This window comes from Aspergillus candidus (genome assembly GCF_002847045.1).
Source record: "Aspergillus candidus strain CBS 102.13 unplaced genomic scaffold BDW47scaffold_3, whole genome shotgun sequence".
Classification (NCBI taxonomy): Eukaryota; Fungi; Ascomycota; class Eurotiomycetes; order Eurotiales; family Aspergillaceae; genus Aspergillus; species Aspergillus candidus.
The window spans coordinates 373303-398485 of record NW_020194008.1 but is presented as its reverse complement, the minus strand read 5'-3'; the positions used below and the strand labels follow the sequence as shown (position 1 = coordinate 398485).

General features: G+C 53.2%; 9 protein-coding genes across 9 annotated transcripts; 6 read left to right on the top strand and 3 right to left on the bottom strand.

Annotated features, from left to right (window-relative positions):
• Positions 1 to 415: 415 nt before the first annotated feature.
• Positions 416 to 1985, top strand: BDW47DRAFT_122300 (MOSC domain protein; the record flags this gene model as incomplete). The annotated part of the gene is made up of 2 exons (XM_024815817.1): positions 416 to 1820; positions 1885 to 1985. The coding sequence occupies 2 exons, from the start codon at positions 416 to 418 to the stop codon at positions 1983 to 1985; spliced, it is 1506 nt and encodes a 501-aa protein (XP_024675868.1).
• A 1242-nt stretch (positions 1986 to 3227) lies between these two features.
• BDW47DRAFT_42233 (uncharacterized protein) lies at positions 3228 to 4286 on the top strand. Its single transcript, XM_024818992.1, has one exon. It carries the CDS (start codon positions 3292 to 3294, stop codon positions 4234 to 4236), a length of 945 nt encoding a protein of 314 aa, XP_024675867.1. The 5' UTR covers positions 3228 to 3291; the 3' UTR covers positions 4237 to 4286.
• A 614-nt stretch (positions 4287 to 4900) lies between these two features.
• Positions 4901 to 7455, bottom strand: BDW47DRAFT_132299 (nucleobase:cation symporter-2 family protein; the record flags this gene model as incomplete). Its single annotated transcript, XM_024817522.1, has 5 exons — positions 6949 to 7455; positions 6724 to 6890; positions 5711 to 6672; positions 5125 to 5609; positions 4901 to 4958 (listed from the first exon to the last, which is right to left on the bottom strand). Exons 1-5 carry the CDS (start codon positions 7038 to 7040, stop codon positions 4901 to 4903), a joined length of 1764 nt encoding a protein of 587 aa, XP_024675866.1. The 5' UTR covers positions 7041 to 7455.
• Positions 7456 to 9799: 2344 nt separating this feature from the next.
• Positions 9800 to 11881, top strand: BDW47DRAFT_98683 (stearoyl-CoA 9-desaturase sdeA). The gene is made up of 2 exons (XM_024820696.1): positions 9800 to 10256; positions 10357 to 11881. Exons 1-2 carry the CDS (start codon positions 10031 to 10033, stop codon positions 11484 to 11486), a joined length of 1356 nt encoding a protein of 451 aa, XP_024675865.1. The 5' UTR covers positions 9800 to 10030; the 3' UTR covers positions 11487 to 11881.
• A 156-nt stretch (positions 11882 to 12037) lies between these two features.
• Positions 12038 to 14701, top strand: BDW47DRAFT_98682 (M3 family metallopeptidase). The gene is made up of 2 exons (XM_024820695.1): positions 12038 to 13701; positions 13769 to 14701. The coding sequence occupies exons 1-2, from the start codon at positions 12385 to 12387 to the stop codon at positions 14600 to 14602; spliced, it is 2151 nt and encodes a 716-aa protein (XP_024675864.1). The 5' UTR covers positions 12038 to 12384; the 3' UTR covers positions 14603 to 14701.
• A 1664-nt stretch (positions 14702 to 16365) lies between these two features.
• Positions 16366 to 18264, top strand: BDW47DRAFT_42181 (putative amino acid transporter). The gene is made up of 6 exons (XM_024818991.1): positions 16366 to 16702; positions 16757 to 16770; positions 16828 to 16900; positions 16950 to 17640; positions 17701 to 18048; positions 18109 to 18264. The coding sequence occupies exons 1-6, from the start codon at positions 16539 to 16541 to the stop codon at positions 18193 to 18195; spliced, it is 1377 nt and encodes a 458-aa protein (XP_024675863.1). The 5' UTR covers positions 16366 to 16538; the 3' UTR covers positions 18196 to 18264.
• A 241-nt stretch (positions 18265 to 18505) lies between these two features.
• On the top strand, positions 18506 to 19382 carry BDW47DRAFT_98679 (uncharacterized protein). Its single transcript, XM_024820694.1, has one exon. The coding sequence runs from the start codon at positions 18644 to 18646 to the stop codon at positions 19343 to 19345; it is 702 nt and encodes a 233-aa protein (XP_024675862.1). The 5' UTR covers positions 18506 to 18643; the 3' UTR covers positions 19346 to 19382.
• Positions 19383 to 19395: 13 nt separating this feature from the next.
• BDW47DRAFT_42171 (putative cytokinesis EF-hand protein Cdc4) lies at positions 19396 to 20317 on the bottom strand. The gene is made up of 4 exons (XM_024818990.1): positions 19985 to 20317; positions 19770 to 19910; positions 19624 to 19716; positions 19396 to 19570 (listed from the first exon to the last, which is right to left on the bottom strand). The coding sequence occupies exons 1-4, from the start codon at positions 20166 to 20168 to the stop codon at positions 19542 to 19544; spliced, it is 447 nt and encodes a 148-aa protein (XP_024675861.1). The 5' UTR covers positions 20169 to 20317; the 3' UTR covers positions 19396 to 19541.
• A 574-nt stretch (positions 20318 to 20891) lies between these two features.
• BDW47DRAFT_115097 (putative C2H2 finger domain protein) lies at positions 20892 to 24023 on the bottom strand (the record flags this gene model as incomplete). Its single annotated transcript, XM_024814759.1, has 2 exons — positions 20892 to 23740; positions 23834 to 24023. 2 exons carry the CDS (start codon positions 24021 to 24023, stop codon positions 20892 to 20894), a joined length of 3039 nt encoding a protein of 1012 aa, XP_024675860.1.
• Positions 24024 to 25183: the final 1160 nt, after the last annotated feature.

The following is a 25183-nucleotide window of genomic DNA, read 5'->3' as shown; positions in this document are numbered from 1 at the left end:
TGATGCTGTTAATGACATTGAAAGGTTACCGGATGTGGAAATATATTTTGGACGATCTAGATTGCGGGGAACAGATAGCACAACACCCACCACATTGGAGTATAAGATATGGCATATCAAGATTCTATGTATTGATCATGATGAAATACTTTCAATCATTATAAAATCAGTGACACTCGACTACTACAGTCATGTAGAGATCACTGAGAGGGTGTGAAGCATGCCCACCTGAGGCCGAAATCGGCCAATCTTATCGGTTATCGCTTATCGGTTATCAGTTCCGATCAAACTTCAACATCAAAATCAACATCGATCAACTGGTCCTTTTCCCATGATTGATATTCTGATATTTTCGGCTAGATCACTATATATACTCTCTTTAGCATTGGCATTAACTTGCTGGAAGCTATCACAAATGACTCAATCTCCACTAGAGTCACAATCCAGCCCCCCCAACCATGCCATAACCATCACAATCTGGCTAGCTACCCTGCCAGCTCTATACATCTTGCTACGCCATCTATACAAACTAAACCAATCCATCCAACTAAAAGGATGTCGTCGACTCGGTCTCTCCCCATACCAATCTAACCTCCACGACGAATACGACCCAAAGTACACACATGGACTCCCCGAGGACAGCACAGACGACACAGGCCGTCCAGCATGGCGCGTGAAAGCCCTCTTCACCTATCCCATTAAAAGCTGTGCTGGCATCGAGTTCGAAACTGCCGATGCTGTGTCGACGGGGTTTGTCTATGATCGCCACTTTTGCTTCGCGGAGAATATACCACCCCGGCAGCAGCCTGACTGCGCGGGGAATGTGCCCGTCGACAGTGAGAACACCACGTCGTCAACTCCAGCAGAAACGTACTGGACAGCCCGCACCATGCGAGACGGCCACTTCAGCCGTTTGGCACTGATCCGTCCTGAGATCTGGGTCCCGGACCCGCAGTCCGCAGACTATTGCCCGGACTTAGACGAGGTCAAGTCGCAGGGCGTGATGATCATCTATTATCCGCGTGTTCTGCCACACGGCCATGAAACACACACTACGCTGTATACCAGAATGCGTACTACGATCCTGTCTCTAGCAATAACCATCGGCCTCCTCCCCACCCACCACACCATCTCCATCCCCCTCGCCCCACCAAAGAGCACCCCCACCGCCCCCGTCAAGATCTGGAAAGACAGCCCCTTGGCATACGACTACAGGGAGTACATCCCCCAATCCCTCCGCAACTTCCTCCAACCCACCAAACCCAACAGAGATACTAAGCCTCTAACCCTCTTCGCAACAATCCCCTCCCACACCCGCCCCATCTTCCGCAACGCGCCCCGCAAAGAATCCCTCGGCTTTCAGCCCGTCACGGCTTTCGCGGACGCTTATCCCCTCCACCTCATTAACCTGGCTAGCGTGCATGATGTTGCATCGCGCTGTTCTATAGACAATCTCTCTGTGCGTCGCTTTCGCGCGAATATCATTGTTACCGGGCCGGGCTGTTTTGAGGAGGATTCGTGGAAGAGGATTCGAGTTTATCATTCCTCTCGCTTGTTGAATTGTGATCGTAATGGGGACCATGATCATATCAATGACCATGATGTTGATAACGACCATGATGATAATAATAATAATGATAAATATACAGAAATCCACACAGTCTGCCGCACAATGCGCTGCAAACTCCCCAACGTGGATCCCGCGACAGGCCTGCGCCACCGTGCCGAACCGGATCGTTCACTTAGAAAATACAGGTGTATTGATCCTGGGGACCGGACGAATGCTGCGTTGGGGATGCAGCTTGTTCCGGGTGTTAGGGGTATGTTGTCTTCTTTCCTGATGTTTATTTGGTGTACTTTCTGGGTTATTGCTGACGATGGTAGAATTTACCCTCCGCGTTGATGATACAATCAAGGTTCTGGAGAGAGGCGAACATTGTTATATTAAGATGTTGAAGCCGGGGGAGGTGTGGGAGGGGGTTTGATTGATTTGGGAGTGTATACGTACCTAAGTGCCTGTATACCTAATCTTATGGATGGTGTCATTCAGAAGGGGAAATATCTGTTCTGAACTGTTAGGGAGATTGTATGTAAATGTTACTGTAATATTATAAGATATTCCAATACTACTAATACTAATACTAACACTAACTAGGGTATATATATGTAATTATACGAACTTGATTTTCTCAAGCCGCTGGAAATTTCCCTTTCAGGATGCGGCCGCTTTCATGAGGGCGCTCAGGGGCTTGCTCACTAAGTATTTTCTGTCACAGGCCAGTGCTCAGTGAGCTCTCAGTGCCTACGCAGGGCGTGCTCAGTGATTAGTTACATGTACCCTGAGTTTACCCGCCTCTCTCTATTTTACGCAAGTAGTTTGATCCTAGCGCTATATTAACCATCCATTATATAGGGCTGTATATTTGATACTAAAAAATATAGTATAAAAACTAATTAATTATGTATATCACAGAATCCCTGGGGTTTGTCTTGTTTGTTAATCCAGCGGATTAATCCACCCCGCGGGTCCAACTATTCAACCCTGATCCGCCCCGCAGGCAGATCAGGGCGGATCCAGATCCAGATCCAGATCAGATCAGATCCATTTTGAGGTCTGCTAATTACTTTATACAACTACTCTGTATATACACTAACTATTATATATAGTAACCTATCCATCCACATATCAATCTAGAATCTAACCTAGAATAAATCTCTATCCTCTGCTTTCAAGCTAAGAAAGCCTTATCTTAACGCCCCTCTCCCAAACCAACTAAAACATCACAGAACCTGGCCACAATCCCGCGCCACACCATAACATGACCATATTCTTCATGCCCCTCCTTCTGTATACATTTACACAATTAGTAAGCTCGGCCCAAGATCCAGAGAAGCAGAGTTTATATACAGGATAATCGCAGTCTCATGTTCTACAGTTCCTCCTCGAGGTCATTGATCATATACGACATATTCTGTAGTGGGGTTGGCTTGGGTACAAAGGAGTTAATTATTAACCAGTTTAGCAATTCTTGGGATAATTAAGAGAGAAACTAAGTAGTTACAAGATTGCGAAGAACATCCAGACTCAAAATATTAAATACTGTGTAAGACACGGTAAGTCTGCGTATATGTCGTCATTTCATGGTCATGGCACTATTACCTGTGCGAAGGGAAAAAGGACCTTGCCGCCTTCCTGATTCTATCAGTCGTGCCTTCCTTACCCTGTCTCTTACACATCTCTCACTTCCCTTCCTCTCACACCCATCATCGACCCTAGGCTTTCACGCGATCATGGATTCTCTCTATCATACCGCAGAAATATCTCGGGGTTCGTCATCTGAACCTCTATCCTCTGAACCCTTGTCACTTGAAGTTGATTCCCAAGACTTCTTTATGCGTTCAGCAAAAGAGGGGGAGCAGCACCTGTTTACAACTCGACAACTTCTACAGAGAATCGTTGAACACAGGCTGACTGCACTGCAACGCAATCAGACCCTCGACCAGTACATAGTTTTTTTATCTGTGCCGCCAGCAGAGTTTTCAATACTGGATAATGATCACCAACGGACAGGGAAATATTATCGACTCTTCTATCACGAGCTTACCGGAACATTGCTTATTAAAGTGATGCCGAATCCTGCTCACGAGCTTGCGGCAGAAAGTTTTAAGTCCCTTGTTTCTGTCAAACTCCACGCCCTGAACATAGACGACGAAGTCTGGCCATATGGATCGACAACGGTGACAGGGGGTGGTTGGAAAAAACAAGCAGATTGTTGCTGGGCGCCCGCCTTGACGAATGCAAGCCTGAGTCTCGTTGTAGAGGTTGGTCTGTCTGAGTCGGCAAGACGACTTGCACTCGATGCCCACGGTTGGCTTGAACTTCAGGCTTCAGTGAAACTTGTGATCACAATAAGCATTAAAAGCAAAAGACCTGAAATTGTTTTCACCCGATGGGAGTTGCTTCCCCTTCCCCGAATTGATGGTGCTATCACCAGAGCCCCCCCCGCTTCAGCACGTCAAGTTGTATCTTTGAAGGTACATCGAATCAATAATACTACATCTGTAACCGGAGAGTCTACGATGAACGGCATAAGTACAACCTCGCAACTAGTAATCCCTTTCGACAAGCTTGTTAACCGCCCTCCCCACCATCCCACAGAGGAAGACTTGGTGATAACTGAAGAGGAGTTGAGAAGGTTGGCAGAGCGTATTTGGAAGCAGCAAGGTTTCTTCTAAGCCATCCGATTCTGATAGTTATACTCGACCATGACATCCATGTACCCAAACTAACCAGTCTTGTAATCAATTGAAATGGATGCTCCTAATCAGATCTTCTAATTAACAAAATTCCAAGGCTAGAACCAGCCCCACCACCTCAACGCCCCATTACACTAATCTCACGGAACCTGCAACATTCGCCACGCCCCTCCTACTGTATATATACAATTACTCTAAGCTCGGCCGGAGATCCGGAGAAGTAGAGTACCCTTTTGTTAGGGTTGAGCTCTTCCATTCATGAGTAGTGGTACGTTATAGCTCGGTATTGCCGAATATAGAGGTCGACATCCTCGCCGGCCGCACCGGCAAAAGTGAACTGCTGATTGAATGCCATGTCCTCCCTTCAGACTCCTTAGGGCCTTCTGGAAAAGGGTTTCCCGATGGACAGTATGACATATGTTCTATGGTTATAACATAGCGGGCCCATGGTAAAAGTTGTAGGGTGGTTGCTGACGGTTAGATTTATTTTCTAATAGATATGCTAGGTAAGAGTAGACTACATATAGAGAGATAGTTATCAAGTTCCTGCTAGTAAGGGTGCGTTTTATTAAGGCTGGCTTACTTATTGCACTTACCCCTTGCCTAATGATCACCTCAGGCTGCTCAGGGCGCTCCGATCTACTCAGTGAGCTAAAAGTGGCAAGGGGTGAGCACTAAAATGGAAAGAGAAAGTCTTCGCGCTGTCAAGAAAATCAAGTACATATGCATAGCTAGCCATCCATCTACAGATGGACCTCCCATAAAAAAAAACCCGAAACCAAACCAGAAGAAAAAGTGAACTACCGCACAGGCTCACCCCCCTCACCCTTAACCGGCTGAACAATTTCACTCTCCGTCGCAACAGACGACCCCTCCCTCCCACCCTCACCCTCCCCCCGATTCTCCCTCCCATCCATAACTTGCGCCTCCTCCTCCGGATCCTCCAGCAGTAGCAAATTCAGCACCAACCCAAACACAGCCGCCACAGCGAAGCCATTCGTCATGACGAGCACAACCGCGTCAAGCAGACCCTGCAGCGCGTGGTTGTCGCCGCTGTACGTGAAGAAAAACTGGAACCACTCCGGTACCAGCGTGGCGGCCATGCCGAGCGCGAACGACGCCGTCAGGATGAACCGGTTGCGTCGCGTGAAGGGGATCTTGGAGATGATGCGCACGCCGGAGATGGCGACGGAGGAGAAGAGGAAGGTGGTCATGCCGCCGAGGACGGAGCTCGGGATGGCCACTAGGGCGGCGGCGAATTTGGCGAAGATCCCCATGATTACGAGGAAGAAGCAGCAGCAGTAGCCGGCTTTGCGGTTGGCGCATTTGGTGAGGGCGATGACGCCGTTGTTCTGGGTTTGTTAGAAGATGGTAGATGGAATGGGGAGTAGATGTGTAGAGGAACGGATAGATGAAGGAAGGAAGGAAGATAACTGAGAATAAGGGGACAAACCTGTGCGAAGACAGACATGGGCGTGATGGTGCAGAGTCCGGCCAGCAGACACGTAATACCATTGCCCAAGACACCTCCTTGGATGCGCGAATCGAACGTGGGCCCTTGCACCTGCACCTGGGACACATCGCAGGTAGCGGTGATGTCGCCGATCGACTCCATCATCACCACGATGTAGACGGCGAGTAAGGGCAGGATGAGCGGCGCGTAGATCTTGAGCGGGAACGTCCGCACCCAGATGAAGGACGCCACGGGGGCCGCGTCGATACCCGAGCGGTCAAAGTAGCCGCAGGCGGCGGCGACGATGCACCCGACCAGCAGGCCCACGACGACGGCGCAGGACTTCATGATCGGCGACCCGAACCGTTCGCAGAGGATGATGGTCACGAAGACGAGGAAGCCTAGCCCGATGAACTCGGGGCTGCCCCACGGCAGCGCATGCGGCGCGTCGGGGGTAGGGCACAGGGCGCGAGCGGATGGGTTCATGCCGCAGCTGCCGGAGCCGCCGGCCCAGTCCTTCATGCCGCTCTCGATGAGGCTGGCGCCGATCAGCAGGACCGTGGGTCCGGTCACCAGCGGCGGGAAGATGCGCTTTAGGATGCGGGGACTCAGGAAGGAGAGGCCGATCTCCAGCAGGGAGCACAGGCACGAGGTGCCCAACAGGGCGCCGTATCCCTGCGGACAGGCGAGACGGTTCCCGTCGGCATCTGTTGGACAGTACCCGCTGGTGTACATCTGGTTGAATGTGCCCGTGGCGACGGTGATGGTGGCGAACGAGGTGCCCACGACGGAGATGAGACCGGTGCCGACGTAGTAGCGCGTCTTGTAGACGTGGAGCCGGGCCATCTGCAGGGCCGACAGAAAGCCGGAGACGATGAGCGAGGTGGAAACGAGGTATTGGTAGTCTGCGGAATCGAAATGGGCACCGGCGGATCCACCTAGTAGAATGGGAGGGGCGATGACTGGACACTGTGAGTGATAGTGCACGACAATAGGATTATGGAAAGACGGACCTCCGGCCAACATCGCGAGGGAATGTTGTAGGCCCAGAATCAAGGCCAGCAAGACTGGCATCTTATCTTCCAGGCCGAAAAAGGGCGACGATCTCCGCGTCTTGTTCATGAAGGGAATCTGGGGCGTGAAGAGGAACGCATAATCATAATCTCCAATTAAGCCTTCGCTATGGGATTGTCAGCTGTCATTCCACATGCAATATTGAATACCCAGTGAGGACTCACCGAGTGGTAAAGGTCCTGACGATTCGGCGAAACTGGTCGGCCAGGGTCCGCCTAGGACGATAGTCCGGGCCGATCTGGTCGGGGCCATCCATTTTGCAATTCAGACACAAGCCGATGTAATACTATTGATCAAAGTTCCAGCAAACGAAATCGCTGGTACGACTGTCACGTCACCGCAAGACGATGAGGGCGAGATCCGACGCGACAAGACGTCCGAAGTTGCGGTGGCACGAGCTGCGGGGAAGACAGCAGCTACACAATTAAGCTCTGGCTCATTCGTATGGACTGATTGGACAGGGGACCTCTGCCACCAAGCTTGAGTCCGCCAGATATTTGATCGTTATGTACAAGATGCGGGGAGAGGACTGCACGGGGAGGGTTTATTATACACGTGAACGCGACGGAGCAAAAATCAAAAATCCCATCTAGCGCATTTTCGCGATACGAACGGCTTATCCTTATCAGACCGACTGTACTGCATGAAAGAAGCAATCGAATAATCAGTCATTTCTGTTATCTCTTGAGTGTCTCCACGGCCGATGGTTATCCATAACGAGTTAGCCGTGGATGGGAATATTTGACGGTGGTTGGCCATGGGAGCGACAGCGCCGTGTTCCAGAGGATCAGCATCCAAGCTAGTGTCGCGTGTCGACCCTGTCAGAGAGCTTGCGGTAGTTTATCACCGATCCACTTTGATAAGTCTGTCGGGTCTTTCCACTACAGTGTTTCTTATCAGGGAGCCAAACGGGCTCCTCCGAATTCCCTAGGCATGGAGAGGTTTCTGATAGCAAAGAGCCGATGTCCATTGTCCTGCAGATCAAGACCATGCAGGGGATTGATGACCGAGGGGTTGATCTATGAACTATGAGTATGGTGAGTGGATGGAATTCTTAATCGGTCGGGTGGAGAGTGGAAGTGGAAGGATTCCACAGAGTTAACCCTGTTCCATGCCCTGTCACGGGACCATCCATCCACCTCTTCTCGGGTTCCACTCGGCGTAGGGAGTTTGGGGAGGAAAACTCTGTCCATCACGTGTTATATGTCATTGTTTACTCGATACAAGTAGACTGTGAGATAATAGGTGTCATCGTCAAAAATAGGATAATAAGATGATCTTGATAGCTTTGAAGGCGTGGGCATAGTTGTGACAACATTGCAAGCCAGCTGATGTTGGCGGATTTCTCACAACATCAATCCACGAATATATTCTCAGGTACATTCAACATGACCAGATCAATGTCTATACATGTCTATGAACTCCCAGTAAAGTTATGAGCACTCCGACCAACGCCGACCTCGGCCGAGCTGTCAGCGTCGAATTCGAGATTGACACCTGAGGATCAAGGTAGCTCAGGCTATCTGATCAACGTCTCTTGATGTACTCCGCAATATGTACTCGACTGATGGATTCCTCCATGACCAGTATAACTATGGAACTCATATCAAAATATTCATGCTTTTTTTCAATATGATGTACCTGTAAATGCTTCAGGTGTTATTTCAGGTGACCACCACTCGATCATCTGCTTCCTTCCCTCTCTTCTATCTTCTCTTTCTATTTCTACATTGAAGAGACTGAGCAGGGTTTATCTGACGGAGACCCACCTCGAATGCATCACAATGCCCCTAGATGCAGTCCGCCAATGAGATCTATTGAAATTATCCAAAGACTGGACTGGGTTTCAGGAAGTGGTGACTACCTACCTAGTACCTAGTACCTAGTACCTAGTACCTGGTCTATTGAACATAGGACAAAGTCTCGTCGGGTCCATGCCCGTGATCCACCGATAGGGCTGATTGTGTCTTTATCTATATATTTGTCTCCGTATGTCTCCGTCGTCTGTGTACTTTAAAATTCTATACGTTGTGCATATCGTCTGTTGAGGGTGGATGTCCCCATACTCCCGTCTGTTCCCTATGAAGACGGTTGGTTTGCTGAGTCGTGTTGGACCGGGAGGATCCACGTGACCGTCTAAGCGGACGGGATCTTGAAGTACAAGATGGGAGAAATTGACATTCGAGAATCGTCTATCAGACTAAGCAACACGTGCATATGTTCTAAATAAAACGATCCTCGGACTATGAGTCCATCACCTCCATAGTTACGTTACCGAAGTAGATCTTACCCAGAGACAGGCGAGGTCAAGTTCATGCGGAGGAGAAAGAGCCGTTCAAGACGCCACACGCCACACACCACACCGCCCTGCAGGGGCAACGGAGGTCGGAAAACCCAGTGAACCTCAGAGCTGGGGACTTTTATAGGTTGGAGACCCACCTTTTGTACCCCGTTTGGAAAACGTTGGGGATTCAGCATCGGTTGAATGCTTCCCCATTGGTGGATCCAGCAGATGGGTGCCCCCCTGCCTGATGCGGCAGAATCAGGCCGCCATTCCGGTCTGATTGGACCCTGGATGGTCGGATTTGTTCCCCAACAACTTCATATCAACCACTTGGGATTTCCATCCGATGGTGTGGATGGGTTGGAATCATAAGATCCCGAGGTTGGAAGAGTGATCAGATGGAACGATGGAATTATGTAGAAAAAAGAAAAAGAGGAAAAGTAAGGAGCAGGTCACGAATCAGACGCTGATATCCCTACCATCCCGATGTGGTGCCTTGTTTTGTAGGGAGTAGTCAGACCATCCGATAGAATCATCACTTTTCTCCCCAACCGTCAATCCTTGGTGGACCCCAGGCACATCCCGGCCCTTTTCTTTGCCTCCATAGTATCTCTTTTTGCGGTGCCTTTTTTCCATTCTTCCTGTTTGAGATCGTTTGCCTTCGCCGTCCTTCTCCACCTTTTTCCTCAATTGTCCATTGAGTTTTTTTTGTTCTTTTTCTTTTTCTTTTTTTTTTTTTAATTCCTCGGATCAGATTGGTTTTCATCCTTCCATTGCTTTCTCATATAAATCCTTCTTCCTCTTCCTCTCCCCCACACTCCCGACCACTTTTGCCATCTGGTTCATCCTCCATACTTCCCCTCTGAGAGTGTGACAGTAACATCAACCTCCATCGATCGAGGACGACAAACGAGAACACTCCCCCTCTTTCCCTTTTGCTCGAGAGCACACTGGCAGGCATCATGTCTGCAAAGCCGGTCGACGCGACCCTTCCCAAGAAGGTCCACATCGCCGATACTGCCATCAACCGTAACAACTGGCATAAGCATGTCAACTGGCTCAATGTCTTCCTCATCATCGGAATCCCCGTCTATGGCTGCATCCAGGCCTTTTGGGTCCCCATCCAGTTGAAGACCGTCGCCTGGGCTGTCATCTATTATTTCTTCACCGGTCTGGGCATCACCGCAGGTAAGTTTTGGTCGCTGGGAGAGAATCTTCCGAGAGAATCCCGAGAAAGAAATCCCGGATGAGTGGCAAGAAAAGGATGAACTGACTCGTCGATCGATAGGATACCACCGTTTGTGGGCTCACTGCTCTTACTCTGCTCGTCTGCCCCTTCGCATCTGGCTCGCCGCCGTCGGTGGTGGTGCCGTCGAGGGTTCCGTCCGTTGGTGGGCTCGCGATCACCGTGCTCACCACCGCTACACCGACACCGACAAGGACCCTTACTCCGTCCGCAAGGGTCTGCTCTACTCCCACCTCGGCTGGATGGTCATGAAGCAGAACCCCAAGCGGATCGGCCGCACCGACATCTCCGATCTGAACGAGGACCCCGTCGTCGTGTGGCAGCACCGCAACTACCTCAAGGTCGTCTTCATGATGGGCCTTGGAGTGCCCATGCTCGTGGCGGGCCTCGGCTGGGGTGATTGGTGGGGTGGCTTTGTCTATGCCGGCATCCTGCGGATCTTCTTCGTCCAGCAAGCCACCTTCTGTGTCAACTCCCTGGCTCACTGGCTCGGTGACCAGCCCTTCGATGACCGCAACTCGCCCCGTGATCACGTCATCACCGCCTTCGTCACCCTGGGTGAGGGATACCACAACTTCCACCACGAGTTCCCCTCCGACTACCGCAACGCCATCGAGTGGCACCAGTACGACCCCACCAAGTGGTCCATCTGGGCGTGGAAGCAGCTGGGTCTGGCCTACGACCTGAAGCAGTTCCGCTCCAACGAGATCGAGAAGGGCCGCGTCCAGCAGCTGCAGAAGAAGATCGACCAGAAGCGTGCCAAGCTGGACTGGGGCGTGCCGCTGGATCAGCTGCCCGTCATGGAATGGGACGACTATGTCGAGCAGGCCAAGAACGGCCGTGGTTTGGTCGCCATCGCCGGTGTCGTGCACGACGTTACCGACTTCATCAAGGACCACCCCGGTGGCAAGGCCATGATCAACTCCGGCCTCGGCAAGGATGCCACCGCTATGTTCAACGGCGGTGTCTACTACCACTCCAACGCCGCCCACAATCTGCTGTCGACCATGCGGGTGGGTGTCATCCGCGGTGGCTGCGAGGTGGAGATCTGGAAGCGCGCCCAGAAGGAGAGCACCGACTACGTTCGGGACGGGTCCGGCCAGCGGGTGATCCGGGCTGGTGAACAGGTCACCAAGATCCCGGAGTCCATCCCCACGGCGGATGCCGCTTGAACGATTTTCCTTCTTTTTACCACCTTGACCACCTTTTGTCGATGACCCAAACCGTCGTTGATGTTCCTTGTATTATCTTCTCCGGCATCCGTGCTCTGGCGGTTTGCTTTGTGTCTTTAGTTTTCTTGAGTTAGCAGCACTTCGGGCGTTTGATCTCCAATGGGGTTGTTATTGTTCTTTTCCTGTGATTCTTCTGTTTTGAAATGTGGAGTTTCGGTGTCGAGGCGGGTCCCCGATGAATTGAGTCCAGCAGTCTGGCGAGGAAGACTCCGCATTCCGGAGGAGGAAAAAGAGTGATCTGGTTGACCTCGGTCTTATTAATGCAAAATGACGATGACATGTCACTTAAGATTGACCGTATTTTCCAGTATGCTGTAGACCGTATCAGAGCAACATGTAGAGTGTCTATCTCTGCTATACGAACTCTCCCTGGGATATCGATCTGGTGCGAATTTTCCAGTGGGGACCGGTCAGCTGAGTGAACTGGCTTGGCATCTCCAACCGGTTTACTAGGCTGCTCTGAGTCTAGTCTCACAAATACCTCATCCATCCTCCACTCTTCTTCCTCACTTGCATCACCGATTGCCTCTACTGCATTCCCTCCCAACTGCAGAGACACGTATCATCATTCCCTCATACCTTACTCTCCCACCCCCCCCCCTCTACCCCACTATTCTGGGTACCCCTCGTCATCATTCGTTTCTCTACCCGATCCCTTTATTTACACCTCCTCGCCCTGCTCCTGGGCGTTCTGCTCGTAATCGTGGCTCCTCCTCTCCGTCTTTCCTCCTCCACCTTTAGACTCTCCTCAGTCCTGGGTCATCTCCGTGGCTCACGATTTTCGGCCACGACCAACCCCGTCTTGACGGATATCCGCAGAACCCTCACCACCGCCAGTATGGCCCCCGAACACCTGCGTCGGCCGCCTCAGGCCCCGCCCGTCTTCACCGCAACCGCCCAATCGATCATCGAGGACGCCAAGCGTCTCGTCGCAACCTCCCGCAAGGTCCAAGACGACGTCGTGAACAATGTCACCTCCGATTCGGCCTCGTTCGCCTCCGTGCTGAAGCCTCTCGCGCAGGATGAGAACGTCATGGCCCTCGAGTCCCACATTCTCGGCTTCTACCAGGCCGTCTCGACCGAACAGCAGTTGCGCGATGCCTCATCCAAGGCGGAGGAGCTGATGGATGAGTTCTTCATCGAGGCCGCCATGCGCGAGGATGTCTTCAAGCTGGTGGATGCCGTGCTCCAGAAGAACGAATCCATTGACCCCGAGTCCCGCCGTCTGTTGGAGAAGGAACACAAGGACTACATCCGGAACGGGCTGGGATTGCCCGCCGGTCCCAAACGGGACCGCTTCAAGGAGATCAAGAAGCGCCTGAGTCAGATCAGCATTGAGTTCCAGAAGAACCTGAACGAGGAGAACGAGGGCATCTGGTTTACGCGGGAGGAGCTGGACGGCGTGCCGGAGGATGTGCTCTCCGGTCTGAAGAAGGGAGAGGGCGAGAACGACGGCAAGCTGTGGCTGACCTTCAAGTATCCCGACCTCTTCCCGACGATGAAGTACGCCAAGAACCCGGAGACCCGGAAGAAGGTGATGATCCAGAACGAGAACAAGTGTAACCAGAATGCGCCCCTCTTCCGCGAGTCGATCATCCTGCGCGACGAGGCCGCCCGTTTGCTGGGCTACCCCAACCATGCCGCATTCCGCATCGAGGACAAGATGGCCAAGACCCCCGACACGGTCAACACCTTCCTGGGCGACCTGCGCAGCCGCCTGACGGCCGGCGGCCAGAAGGAGATCAAGGAACTGCTGGAGTTCAAGAAAAATGACTTTGAGGCCCGGGGGGAGTCCTTCGACGGCCGGTACTATCTCTGGGACCACCGGTTCTACGATCGCTTGATGCTGGAGAAGAACTTTTCTCTGGACCAGCAGCTCATCGCCGAGTACTTCCCTCTGCAGACCACTATCGCCGGCATGTTGAAGATCTTTGAAGAGCTCTTCGGTCTGGTGTTTGTGGAGATCACCGGGGAGGACCGGCAGCAAGTGGCGCCCACGGGCAAGGGCAGCGACATTGTGTGGCACGAGGACGTGCAGATCTTTGGTGTCTGGAACGACGAGGGTGAGGGCAGTGGATTCGTGGGCTACCTGTACCTGGACCTTTTCCCGCGCCCTGGCAAGTACGGCCACGCCGCCAACTTCAACCTGCAGCCGGTACGTCCTCGACCTAGCCCCCCGCCCTAGCTTGACGAAGCGTGATTGGGACTAACCAACCATGTAGGGCTTCATTGACGCCAACGGCAACCGCCACTACCCCGCCACCGCCCTGGTGTGCAACTTCACCAAGCCGACGCCGAAGAAGCCGAGTCTGCTCAAGCACGAGGAAGTGGTAACCCTGTTCCACGAGCTGGGCCACGGCATCCACGATCTCGTAGCGCAGACGACCTACTCGCGCTTCCACGGCACGAACACCGTGCGCGACTTCGTCGAAGCGCCCAGCCAGATGCTCGAGAACTGGTGTTGGACGCCGTCGCAGCTGAAGTCCCTCAGCAAGCACTACTCGACGCTGTCGCCGGAGTACCTCTCCGGCTGGCAAGAGCAAGCCGAGGGCAAGACCCCACCGGCAGAGCAGATCCCCGACGAGGTGATCGAGAACCTGATCCGCACCAAGCACGTCAACGACGCACTGTTCAACCTGCGCCAGCTGCACTTTGGCATCTTCGACATGACAGTGCACCAGCCGGCGGACCACGAGGCGATCCAGAAGCTGCCCATCTCCGCGACGTACAACAAGCTCCGTCACGAAATCACGCAGATGGATGGCCCTGAGACTCTGAATATGGGCGAGGAATGGGGCCACGGCGAGGCTACCTTTGGTCATCTGATCGGTGGGTATGATGCCGGCTACTACGGGTATCTGAGCTCCCAGGTTTACTCGACGGATATGTTCTACACTGTCTTTGAGGCGGACCCCATGAACCCTACCGAGGGCCGGCGGTACCGTCACCAGGTGTTGGAGAAGGGCGGTAGCCAGGATGAGATGACCACGCTGACGGCGTTCTTGGGACGGCCTCCTAAGACGGATGCGTTTTATAAGGATTTGGGGTTGGCCTAGTCTCCTCTCAAGGGATGCATTCACGATCTGGATTGCTTAGATAGAGTTATCGTCCATAAAGATGCACTAGATGCAACCAGCGACAACATCCTCATACTATCTATATTATCCGTAGGCAGAAGTTGTAGTAGTAGGAGTAGTAGTAGTAATATCAGTAGTACGCCAAGTCCTCACTAACCCCATCCTACCAAGTCCTCCAAAATCAACACCATATCTTATAGCTCTTATCTCCCGTGACCATGATACCCTTATAAATCCATCATTTCTCCCATCGCATCCCGCCTCAACTCAGTCTGGACCCCAGGGAAGCGACTGAACTTCATCAACCCCACGAAACAAACGGTCAACCCCGACCCCAACTTCTAACCCAATCCCCAGGTCCACCACGCCACTCTTGACGGACTTTTTACATAATAGGTATTGCCTCCGGTTTCGATCCCTGATGTCCCCACAAATTTACCCCGGAAGTAGCCGATGGGAAGCGTGCATGAACTAATTGACTGACTTTCTCTCACAGCCATGAATGGTACATAAATCATACATGAATTATGAGGCAGAGAATATGGACGGAATTCGGCTAGGAACGGAAGGACTCTATTGACTATGTCTGATTGAGTCGGTTGCTTTGTCTGTTCAGTCCTCACTCTCAGTCTACCCCTGGAAAAATCAATACTCGTCGACCCCTCCATTAAGGCAAGACAATTGAATTCGGGAACTCAAGGCACTGCACGACGAGTACCAGACTACCAGTCTACGGGTGATAACTTGATTGATTGATTGTTGGAATCATTGACCCACTCTTTGGTCCACACCGGGTTTGATACCCCGGATCGATTTTGACTTTTTTACTTGACTGACCGACTGGGTTGGATTGATTCTGTTGGTATATCGCGGGGGGTTTTGCGCCCGTATCTGTGGATTATGCAAAGCTTGTTGGATTGAGACTGGGGAGAAGGAAACCCTCGGAGTCATCCATACGGTTCCTGTTGAATCGACGGGATGTGAATTTCCAGTCTTGTCCTGACTGTTTGACTCCGGACAGTGTTCACTATTTCTTCAAATCCGGCAACGTCATGACTTCCCTGGGATGATCAGGTTCTCATGCATATTTCGTCTGTGAATACATAAATGACCGCACTCATTGACGACGATTCCAACCCGATAACCAGATCCGCTCCACTGGACCGGACCCGGGCCGGTCGCCGGCTACGCTCAGGTGGGCCATAGCTCGGGCACGTGGTCACGGGTTGTTCGCTCTGCTCTATTCTACTATGATCTTGCCAATACGGGAGGTTTTTATCCCGCTAGATCGGCCCGATAGTTCAATATTCATGGATCGGATTTATGCACTCTGACGTTGACAGCAAGAAAGTTGACGAACTTGACAAGTTGACACTTAAGGCAACGGCCCGGTGTTTGGCTGTTCGCCTCATACCAGTGAAACGAAGTTACTTCCCCAGAGGTTCCACCGAGCCATGCGGGGATTCAACTCCCCTATACACAGTACGTTATGAAAATTGCTCACTGGCCCGGTTCGGGCGGGTCCCGACTGTGGGAGGCGATCTATTCTCGGGCCCAACCAGTGACTAGAGTTCTCACCGAAACACGCACACATACTCCCAGAGAAGAATGCCAAAATGAGCGGACCCATATGGGGTAGGACGTACCTGAGATAACCCAGGCCATTCTGGTTGGTTGTTCCAGGTTTTTACCTCCATTAAGCATGGATTACTCATCTCCGTGTTGAGTCTGGTGCCCTAGAAGGCGGAAGGGCGAAAAAAAATTTGGGCCGTTGATGGGTCTGCCTGTATTTAGTCTTTTCTACGTCGCGTGGGCCTCGTCGTTACTTAACTAGACGGTTCTCCCTGTCTCTCTCCCTCTCCCTCTCTCTCTCCTTTGGAGGTTCCCCTGTTCACTTTCTCAGTCCATCTTCATCATGGCTGTTCCTGACCCCCTTCCTATCCAACATGATACCCCTGTCGACCTGGACCACGCGGACATGGAGAAGTCCTCTCTGAATGAAAAGGAACAGGCCCCCGTGGATGATCCATTCGGAAATGAAGAATGCGGTGAGGTCAAGTACCGTGTCATGAAGTGGTGGTGAGTATCCGTCTCTCAATTGCATGGACACGGCATGATCTGACTGTTCTGCAGGCACGCGGGAATGCGTGAGTCTCCACACCAGCCGACCAACCATCGTGTAGCCTACTAAACCGTTTATCCAGTGATGGTCGCTGAGAATATCTCCCTCGGTATCCTGTCTCTCCCGTCCGCTGTGGCCACCCTAGGAATCGTCCCGTAAGGAACCCTCTCGTATCGTGCCACGAGCACCGCTGACCAGCTGCAGCGCGTTTCTCATCATCCTCGGCCTGTCCGGCATCTCATGGTACACCGGATACGTCATGGGGCAGTTCAAGCTCCGGTATCCTCAAGTGCACAGCATGGGTGACGCAGGCGAGTTGCTCTTCGGCCCAATCGGCCGGGAGATCTTCTACGTCGGCCAGCTACTGTTCATCATCTTCCTGATGGCAAGCCACATCCTCACCTTCTCCGTGCTGTTCAACACCATCACCAACCACGGCACCTGCACCATCGTCTTCGGAGTCGTGGGCCTGATCGTCAGCTTTCTCTGTGCCCTGCCGCGCACGGCAGGAAAGGTCTTCTGGATGTCCATCATCTCCGCAGCCAGCATCCTCATCGCGACCATCATCACCATGGTCTCCATCGCTGTCCAGATGCCCGAGAAGGTCCAGAACGACATCACCACGTCACCCAGCTTCGCGGAGGGCTTCCTCGCCGTGACCAACATCGTCTTCGCCTTCATCGCCCACGTCTCCTTCTTCGGCATCATCTCCGAGATGCAGGACCCCCGCGAATTCCCCAAGTCCCTCGCCATGCTGCAGATCGTTGACACCATCATGTACATCGTCACCGCCATGGTCATCTACTGCTACGCCGGACCGGACGTGGCCTCTCCTGCGCTATCCTCCGCAGGACCCATGATGAAGAAGGTCGCATACGGCATTGCCATTCCCACGGTACACTTCCCTTTCCCCTCATTATATCCATCCATCCGTGCCCGTCTAATCCACCTCTAGGTCGTCGTTGCAGGCGTAGTCTTCGGCCACGTCGCCTGCAAATACATCTACGTGCGCATCTTCCGCGGCGCGCGCTCGCACCACATGCACCAGCAGAATTTCATAGCCACCGGCACGTGGGTGGCCATCGGGCTGAGCATGTGGACCGTGGCGTGGGTGATTGCCGAGTCGATCCCGGTGTTCAACGAGCTGTTGAGTTTGATCAGCGCGTTGTTCGGAAGTTGGTTCAGTTACGGCCTCCCCGCTATCTTCTGGTTCGTCCTCAACAAAGGCCAGTACTTTGCCAACTGGAAGAAGATCACCCTGACGGTGATCAATCTGATTATCTTGGGGATTGCCTGCGCGATCGTAAGTTTACACCCGATAACCCTTTACACCCAGGTGGGCAGACTGCTAACGAGATTCAAGTGCGGACTGGGTCTGTACGTGTCGGGCAAGGCGATCAACGAGAGCTCGGCTAAGGCTAGCTGGACGTGCGCGAACAATGCTGATTAACGGGCGGTAGCGGTACGCAGGGAGTGCCGTTTGAACTACCTTAGTATTGTATGTAGGTTATTGTGTATATAGTATAGACATGATTATTTTATATTATATTATATTATATTATTGTATTTACTCTGGTTTATAATCATAGTTATATCTATAGTGTATGCGTTGACTGTGCATAGAGAGGACGGAGCTACTGGCTACAAGGTAGACAGCTACCTAGTAGATAGGGAGATCTTATCGATAAGCAAGCCAAGAAGATTTCCAACTCAACTTCAACCACCACCACCATCATCATCATCATCATCAATCCACACCAATTTACCCCAACAGCCACCAGAACAGACCGGACCAGAACAATCCCAGCAAGCACACTCAAACCAAACCACCCAATTGACCCAACAAAAGAAGAGAAAAAAGAAAAGAAAAAGAGAAGGGAGAAAGAAGCAAGAACAAAATGTCCACCTCCAACAATCACAACCCAAACCAACAACCTCCCTCCCACCCAGACCAAAACGAAGCTCCATCCCACACCCAAGATGACGCACAATCCCAATCGAACCCTCAAAGAGGAGGCAAGAAAGCAAAACTCCCCATCCACACCCACCACTGCCGCTTCTGCAACCACCTCCTCCTAGCAACAACCCTCCAGTCCCTGGCCTCTCTCCCGACGCGCAAACCGCCCGCGAAAGATGGCGCTGTCATCGTGCCTCTTTCTTTACCTGCCTCGTCTTCATCCGCTACCTCGTCAACATCATCTTCGACGACCAGGGGGGATACGGATACCGAATTGAAAGACAGAGAAGAAGGGAAAAAAGACCTCCACACGACTATCCTCCTCTCGACAACACAGCCGGACCGGGGCTTCACTGTTATCCGCCGAGAAGACGGGTTCGAGAAGAGACGGTTGATACGGTGTGGGCGGTGTAGGGTTGTTGTGGGGTATTTCTTGGATGCGGTTCATTTTCCTTCTTCCGGAGGAGGAGTGAAGGGAGAGGGAGATACAGAGGGAGATGTTGGGGAGGAAGATGAAGAGAAGAAAGATGAGATCAAGGTGGTGTATTTACTTCCTGCGGCGTTGATGGAGACGGGGACTATGGTCACAGGGGACGAGGAGGAGCTGAGGAGGTTGGATCGGGGGTGGAGTTCTTGGGTTTGATCTTTTCTTTGTATTGTATAATATCATATATTCTAGTTGTATGTATTGAGGTTGTTGATCGGGGTGGACAGATGTAAATGATATGCTTAATAAGATTGCATGCTAACTATACAGCTACACCCCCACCAGATTGATATCCATCAAAACAAGCAAAGCATCGTAAGAACGTGGAACGTGATCGGGTATCGTGTAATCATCAGTTGGCCAGGATGGTCCGGACGAGATCTGATACATTAAGTTAGTAACACTCCCAGACAACAAACAGACTGAAGACGAACCCGTGTAGTTGATCTCCCCCGAGCTGGTATCCACTGCCTTGAGCAGCTCATCGACCTCGTCATCGGACATTTTCTCGCCGAGGTTGGTCAAAACTGTTAACCCATTAGTACCTCCATCATATACCTCCGGAAACGAAAGAGCATACTGTAACGAAGCTGTCCCACCCCAATAAACCCCGTCATATCCTTATCGAACACCTGGAATCCACGACAGTATTCCTCGGGGTCACCGGGCTCGCGGAATCCACCGGGGCGATTGAGCACCTTGATGAAAGACTCGAAGTCGACTGTACACGATTAGCCTTTTTCCTTCCATCTTTTATTCCGCCTGTCCCCTCCAGCCGTCAGGAGTGATACGTACAGTCACCACCCAAGTTCTTCTCCAACCCCGCAATCTCCTCCTGGGTCGGGTTCTGTCCGCAAGCGCGCAGGAGATCGCCCAGCAACTCAAGCGATACGGTACCGCTGCCGCGTCGGTCGAACAGCGAGAAAGCTTCCTTGTAGTTGGTCGAGGCCTGATCGTCGGGTTGTGGTGAGCGAGACATTTTTGCCAAACGTGGGAGGATGGAATGGGAATGAATATGGGGATGGAAGTGAAGAGAGAGAGAGAGAGAGAGAGATCAGGACGAAGGAGAAGGAATAGCCAGCCAGGAGGTCGCAAGCTGGACGAAGCAGACAGAAGGCTGGATCATTCACTCATTGGATGGCAAACCGTGGTCGGAACCAGCCCCAGCCCAACTCAATTCCGCTTCGTCTTCCGACTTCTTCCCCCCTTGCATTCCTGGACCGGGACAGGGACAGGGACTCGTGGTTGGGGCATTCTTGCATTCATGCGTTCAAAGCATGGGCTTCCCCGTTTTCTTTCTCTCTCTCTCTCTGTCTTTGGGATCTGAGGATCATCGTGCGCGATTGACGTACCATTGTGGTGATTGTTGTTGTTTTTGTTGTTGCTTGATTTCGAATTCGAGAATCGGTCACGATGAAAAGCGATCGATGCGGTCGTCTATTGAATCGAGGAGTCTAACGAGTTGATAACAAGAATGCGTGTAGATCAATTGAAGTGAGGGGGAAGTCAGAAGGAGAAAGGGGAGAGGAAAGCGGGAGAGATGGAGAAAGGGTGGGCGGCAGACCCGCCCGCCCGTTGTTGTGGTAACCATCGATCGATCAATAGATCCTATAGTACATTTCGAAATCTCCCACCAAACAAACGTATCACACAAGTATCAAACAAATAAAGTAATAAATAGAAAATACATGAAAAGAAGAGATCAACTCCCAAGCTTCGTGATGCAACTGCCCAGCAGATTCGCCGCCTCCGTCAACAACTCCCACCGTGCGTGTAGAAACCCATCGCGTAGCACCATCAACAATCCCATACACTGGTTTCGCCCCGTCATCGTCTCCAGGTCGTTGGGCGAGGCCGCTCCCCCCATGCGTCGTAGGTATGCCCGCATATCACGCCGCTGGTCGGCCGCTGTCCTCAGCACCACCACCGACCGGATCGGCCCCTCCAGCGCGTAGCCGTAGCACCACACCACCAGCGCCGCCACGTAGACCACCCACGGCCGGTTCAGCAGGGAGTCGTCACGTCCCCGATATGACTCCGAGTCGTCATCGCCGTCATCGCCCAGCATGCACTCCGACAGGACCTTCAGCGCGTGAAAGGTGGCGTCCCGCGCCGATGCCTTGGTCGCCCACCGCTCCGTCATCTTCTCCCGGGCGGCGCTGTAATCGCGCCCCGTGATGGACCGCCCCATCAGACGTCCAGCGCCGGCAAAGATCTGACAGTCGACAATGTCGACATGGGACGCCATGTGGGCGAGCCCGTACAGCACGTTCCGCGATTCGAATAGGTGGTCTTCGCCCAACGGGCGTCGCGCCCACTGCAGTCCCGCCGGGAAGGGCGGGGACCCGGCCGGGCCCAATGCCGCGTCGAAGTCCCGACGCCAATGGTCAAAGGCGCGCAGCAGCGCCGACCGCCACTTGTCCCGCCCGCCTAGGGTCTGGGGTACCCCCAGCGAGCTGACCTGCAGGTCCCGCTGGTTCATGTGCCAACTGACGCTCAGAAGGCCCGCCATGAGGATGGTGCGTCCAAAGGCGTTCGTCTGCACGCGCTGCCCGTTGAGCGTCTGCTTGAGTCCGTCGAGGAATGTGACGGGCTGCACCCCGTTGGCGTGCAGGCTCGACTGCACCCGGGCCACCTCCGCTGCGCTGGTCGCCGACCACAGGGCCTCGTCGCACGGGAGCGGCAGCCGCAGCTCGTGCGCCACCATTTTGGCCGAGTGTCCGAACATGGTGGCATGCGTTGAGTCCAGCACGAAGGCTGCAAACGCGACGCGCCGCATGGACTCGGTCTTGATCCAGTGCGTCCAGGATTCGTCGGCGGAGCCGGGCGTCACCAATTCCAACCCCGAGGCCGACCGGGTCGGCCGGTCGTCCCGCAGGCTCCCCGGCGAGTCGAATGCCGAGCGATCGATCAACGAACTGCCGCGTCGCATCAAGGTCAAGGTGGTGTCGTGGTGGATATGTGCTCTCTCATGCAGCGCCCGCGTGGAAAATAGCTTCTCGTACACCTCCATCAATAGCAGCGCCTGAAAGACCCAGAGTTTGGCCGGCGGGCGAAAGTCGGCGTCCATGAAGAGCTCCCAGCGAAGATGCCAGGCAATAAAGTTGGCCAGCTCTGACGCCGCCCCCGTGACCTCGGGCCCGTGAATCGGGTCCAGGGTGGCGGCGCCGATGGCGATGACCGCCAGGAGCAGCAGGTTGGGCGCCCGGTCGGCCACGAAGGTCGGACGGTGCAATATGGGCAGTTGCCCTTGGAAGTGGAACCAGTACGACCCGACGTAGGTCTGCATCATGTGCAGACTCAGCACGTGGCTGTCGTCATCCAGGTCTCCGTCCATCAAGGCATCCTTCCGCTTGGATACTACCGAATACGCCGCCTCGTTGAACCGGGTGGACATGAGGTCAAGGAGTTCCTGCCGCTTCTCTTCGGACATGATGGCCCGCGGCGATCCGGGGTCCAGGACACTGGTGACGCTCATAGGACGCTGTGGCATGGCCCCGTTCAGAAAATCCCCGTAGGCCGCATCGCTCGTGCGAAAGGGGTTCTGTAATCCAGTGGCGTCGAAGACACTTGGAAACGTGCCGGTGCGCGCTGGATCTGATACCGACGACGTCGTCCCCGGAGAGGGCTCGTTAAACAACCAGGCTGCGAAATCGTCGGCCATGGCGAAGGGCGACCGGTTGGATGGATCCCCCCCAAAGATCGGGTAGGCGCACGAGCCGAACGGCTTGAACCCTGCTTCATCCACCGTGGCTCCAGGTCCCATCATCTCCGCCATGGAATCCAGGGGACCCATATCCGAGGTCCGCTCCAGGGGTGCCGGGGCAGATGAGGCGGCCAGCGGACTGGCTTCGTACCCACTGACCGGTATCTGCAGAGCAGCCTGAGGGCCGTATGGCGTGGAAGAGACCAGGGAGGGTGCGTGACCGATATCCGTCGAGAGGGCGTAAGGGACACCGGCATCCTGCGATCGGACCAGGGCATGGCTGACGGCTGACAGTGAGTGACGCGACCGCACCCCCTGTCCTAGATCGTTGGGTCCGATCGGTGGATTGGCGGACTGGGGGCCGTCGAACGGCACAAATGAGACTCTGTTGAGACCCGGAGGGCAGAACGTCGCGGCGGATGGTCCCGTGGGTGGGCTGATGGCCGGGTTGCCGGCGCTTGCGGACCGCGGTATTGACGTCTCGGAAGCCAGCCCGTGTTGGGTAGCCAGTGCGGGCGGATAACTGAAGGCTTGGTTGAGTCCGACGGAGTCAGGCGAGGATGAGACAGACATGCGGTGATGGAGGCCGGTGATCGGGGCGGTGGTCGCATCAATCCGTCCCGCGGTTGAGACTGGGGGGAAATGGGCAGGCGGAGACATGGCTGTCGGCTGACCCTGGCTGTCCACCACATAGTTGCCCGTCGCGGCGTGCGCGAAATGGTCCCGTTTCTGAAGCTGCGACCCGTGAGTTGTATGGCGTTCCCGGTGCCGGATACAAAGATCTTGTCGCACAAAGGAGCGATAGCAACCGGGGAAGTCACATCGGTAGATCTGTTTGGGGGTGTCTTGATCGATGTCAGCTCACCCGGGCCTCGTTCTCTTTGATGGATGGATAATTTGGGAGATCATCTATCCTTCCTCAAGTTGGATGCACGTACGGTTCAGCTGATGCCGGTACAGGTGTTCTGCCCGCGAATACCTCTTGCCACAATTCTCAAAGGTGCAGTCGAATTTGCGATCGGTCTGGACCTTGCGAGTCCGCCTTCTTTTCCGGCCACTGCCATCGTTCTCCGTCGGGTCCATCTCGGGTATTCTGCGGGGCCCTTCCAAAGCATTTAACTGTGGCATTGCATTGAGAGCCAAGGTCATTTTGACTGGAGGGGAAAAGGTAGACGAGGGGGATTCATTGAGATGGTGGACCAATAGGGAAGATGGCCCGGAGGGGAAAGAGTCGTGGATGAGCATGGAGTTCAACCCAGCGATGCCGATTTTGTGGGGTAAGAAAAGGACGACGGATAGATATCGGGCGAATCCACGCCGATTTCCTTGCGCTGGACGGGGAGAAGCCGAGCCCGACACGCCCAGGAAGGAAGGATGTGGGGCCAACTTGCGGGAGGGGGACCAAATGAAGAGATTGAACAACAGATAGAAAAATGTATAAAAGAAACAGGGAAGGAAGCAAGGAAGGAAGGAAAGACGAAATAAAAAAGGGAAAATGTCCGTTTCTCAGTTGGATAATCCCCCGCGACAGGATGACTCGAAGGCTTCAGACTCGAGAGTGCAGAACCGATAGCAACAAGAAATGCAGAGGGTCCGTCAGATGAAGCAATTGGTATCCGGGTATCGATATCGAGTGTATACTATCGTGTTTAGGATAGTGATATGGTGTGAAGAAAGGAAGAAGGTGAGCGGAGAATGGAACCCGATGCAGGGGACTCGAATTTAAAGAGTCAACAAATCTGACAGAAGGAGAAGGACTGTGGACGATCTGGTCTGATGCACTCAGCTCAGCATCATGAGAGAGGAGAAAGAAGAACTCATTGGACCAGGAAGGAGAGAGACGAGAAGAGAAGAGAAGAGAAGAAGAGCCTTGAGATGACAAGATGAAGATCTCAATGAGTTTCGCATCCGATATCGCCATACAAACCACCATGACAGTCGCCGTACATGCTGTCCAGGTACCTTCCTCTACAAATGATACAGAGAGAGACCTTTGGTCATGTAACTTTACCGTACGTGACGTCTATCTCTCCTTCGACTACAGCTCTTCAACTTCTTCATTTCGTCATACAACTCTCAGGATCCTGGTCCCCTCTATCCAAAATACTTACCCAGGTACCCGACGTGATTTGAGGATCACTGGGGATTATCTTCCCCATCGCTGGACTGATTGGCCACGACCCAACTAAAACCTCCAAACCACCCCTGAACAACCCGTGGACCCTCACCCCGATGTCTCACCGCAATCTCACTCCGAATCGCTTCACCCGAGAAAACACCAATCAATC

Coding starts and splice junctions, on each gene's coding strand:
- BDW47DRAFT_42181 (XM_024818991.1), top strand. CDS start 16,539: ATGGCTGTTCCTGACCCCCTTCCTATCCAACATGATACCCCTGTCGAC. Junction 16,901..16,949: donor GCCACCCTAGGAATCGTCCC/GTAAGGAACCCT, acceptor GACCAGCTGCAG/CGCGTTTCTCATCATCCTCG. Junction 17,641..17,700: donor ACGGCATTGCCATTCCCACG/GTACACTTCCCT, acceptor ATCCACCTCTAG/GTCGTCGTTGCAGGCGTAGT.
- BDW47DRAFT_42233 (XM_024818992.1), top strand. CDS start 3,292: ATGGATTCTCTCTATCATACCGCAGAAATATCTCGGGGTTCGTCATCT.
- BDW47DRAFT_98683 (XM_024820696.1), top strand. CDS start 10,031: ATGTCTGCAAAGCCGGTCGACGCGACCCTTCCCAAGAAGGTCCACATC. Junction 10,257..10,356: donor CGGTCTGGGCATCACCGCAG/GTAAGTTTTGGT, acceptor GTCGATCGATAG/GATACCACCGTTTGTGGGCT.
- BDW47DRAFT_98679 (XM_024820694.1), top strand. CDS start 18,644: ATGTCCACCTCCAACAATCACAACCCAAACCAACAACCTCCCTCCCAC.
- BDW47DRAFT_98682 (XM_024820695.1), top strand. CDS start 12,385: ATGGCCCCCGAACACCTGCGTCGGCCGCCTCAGGCCCCGCCCGTCTTC. Junction 13,702..13,768: donor CCAACTTCAACCTGCAGCCG/GTACGTCCTCGA, acceptor CCAACCATGTAG/GGCTTCATTGACGCCAACGG.
- BDW47DRAFT_42171 (XM_024818990.1), bottom strand. CDS start 20,168: ATGTCTCGCTCACCACAACCCGACGATCAGGCCTCGACCAACTACAAG. Junction 19,717..19,769: donor GGTGGGACAGCTTCGTTACA/GTATGCTCTTTC, acceptor ATGGGTTAACAG/TTTTGACCAACCTCGGCGAG. Junction 19,571..19,623: donor GGGGGAGATCAACTACACGG/GTTCGTCTTCAG, acceptor TTAATGTATCAG/ATCTCGTCCGGACCATCCTG.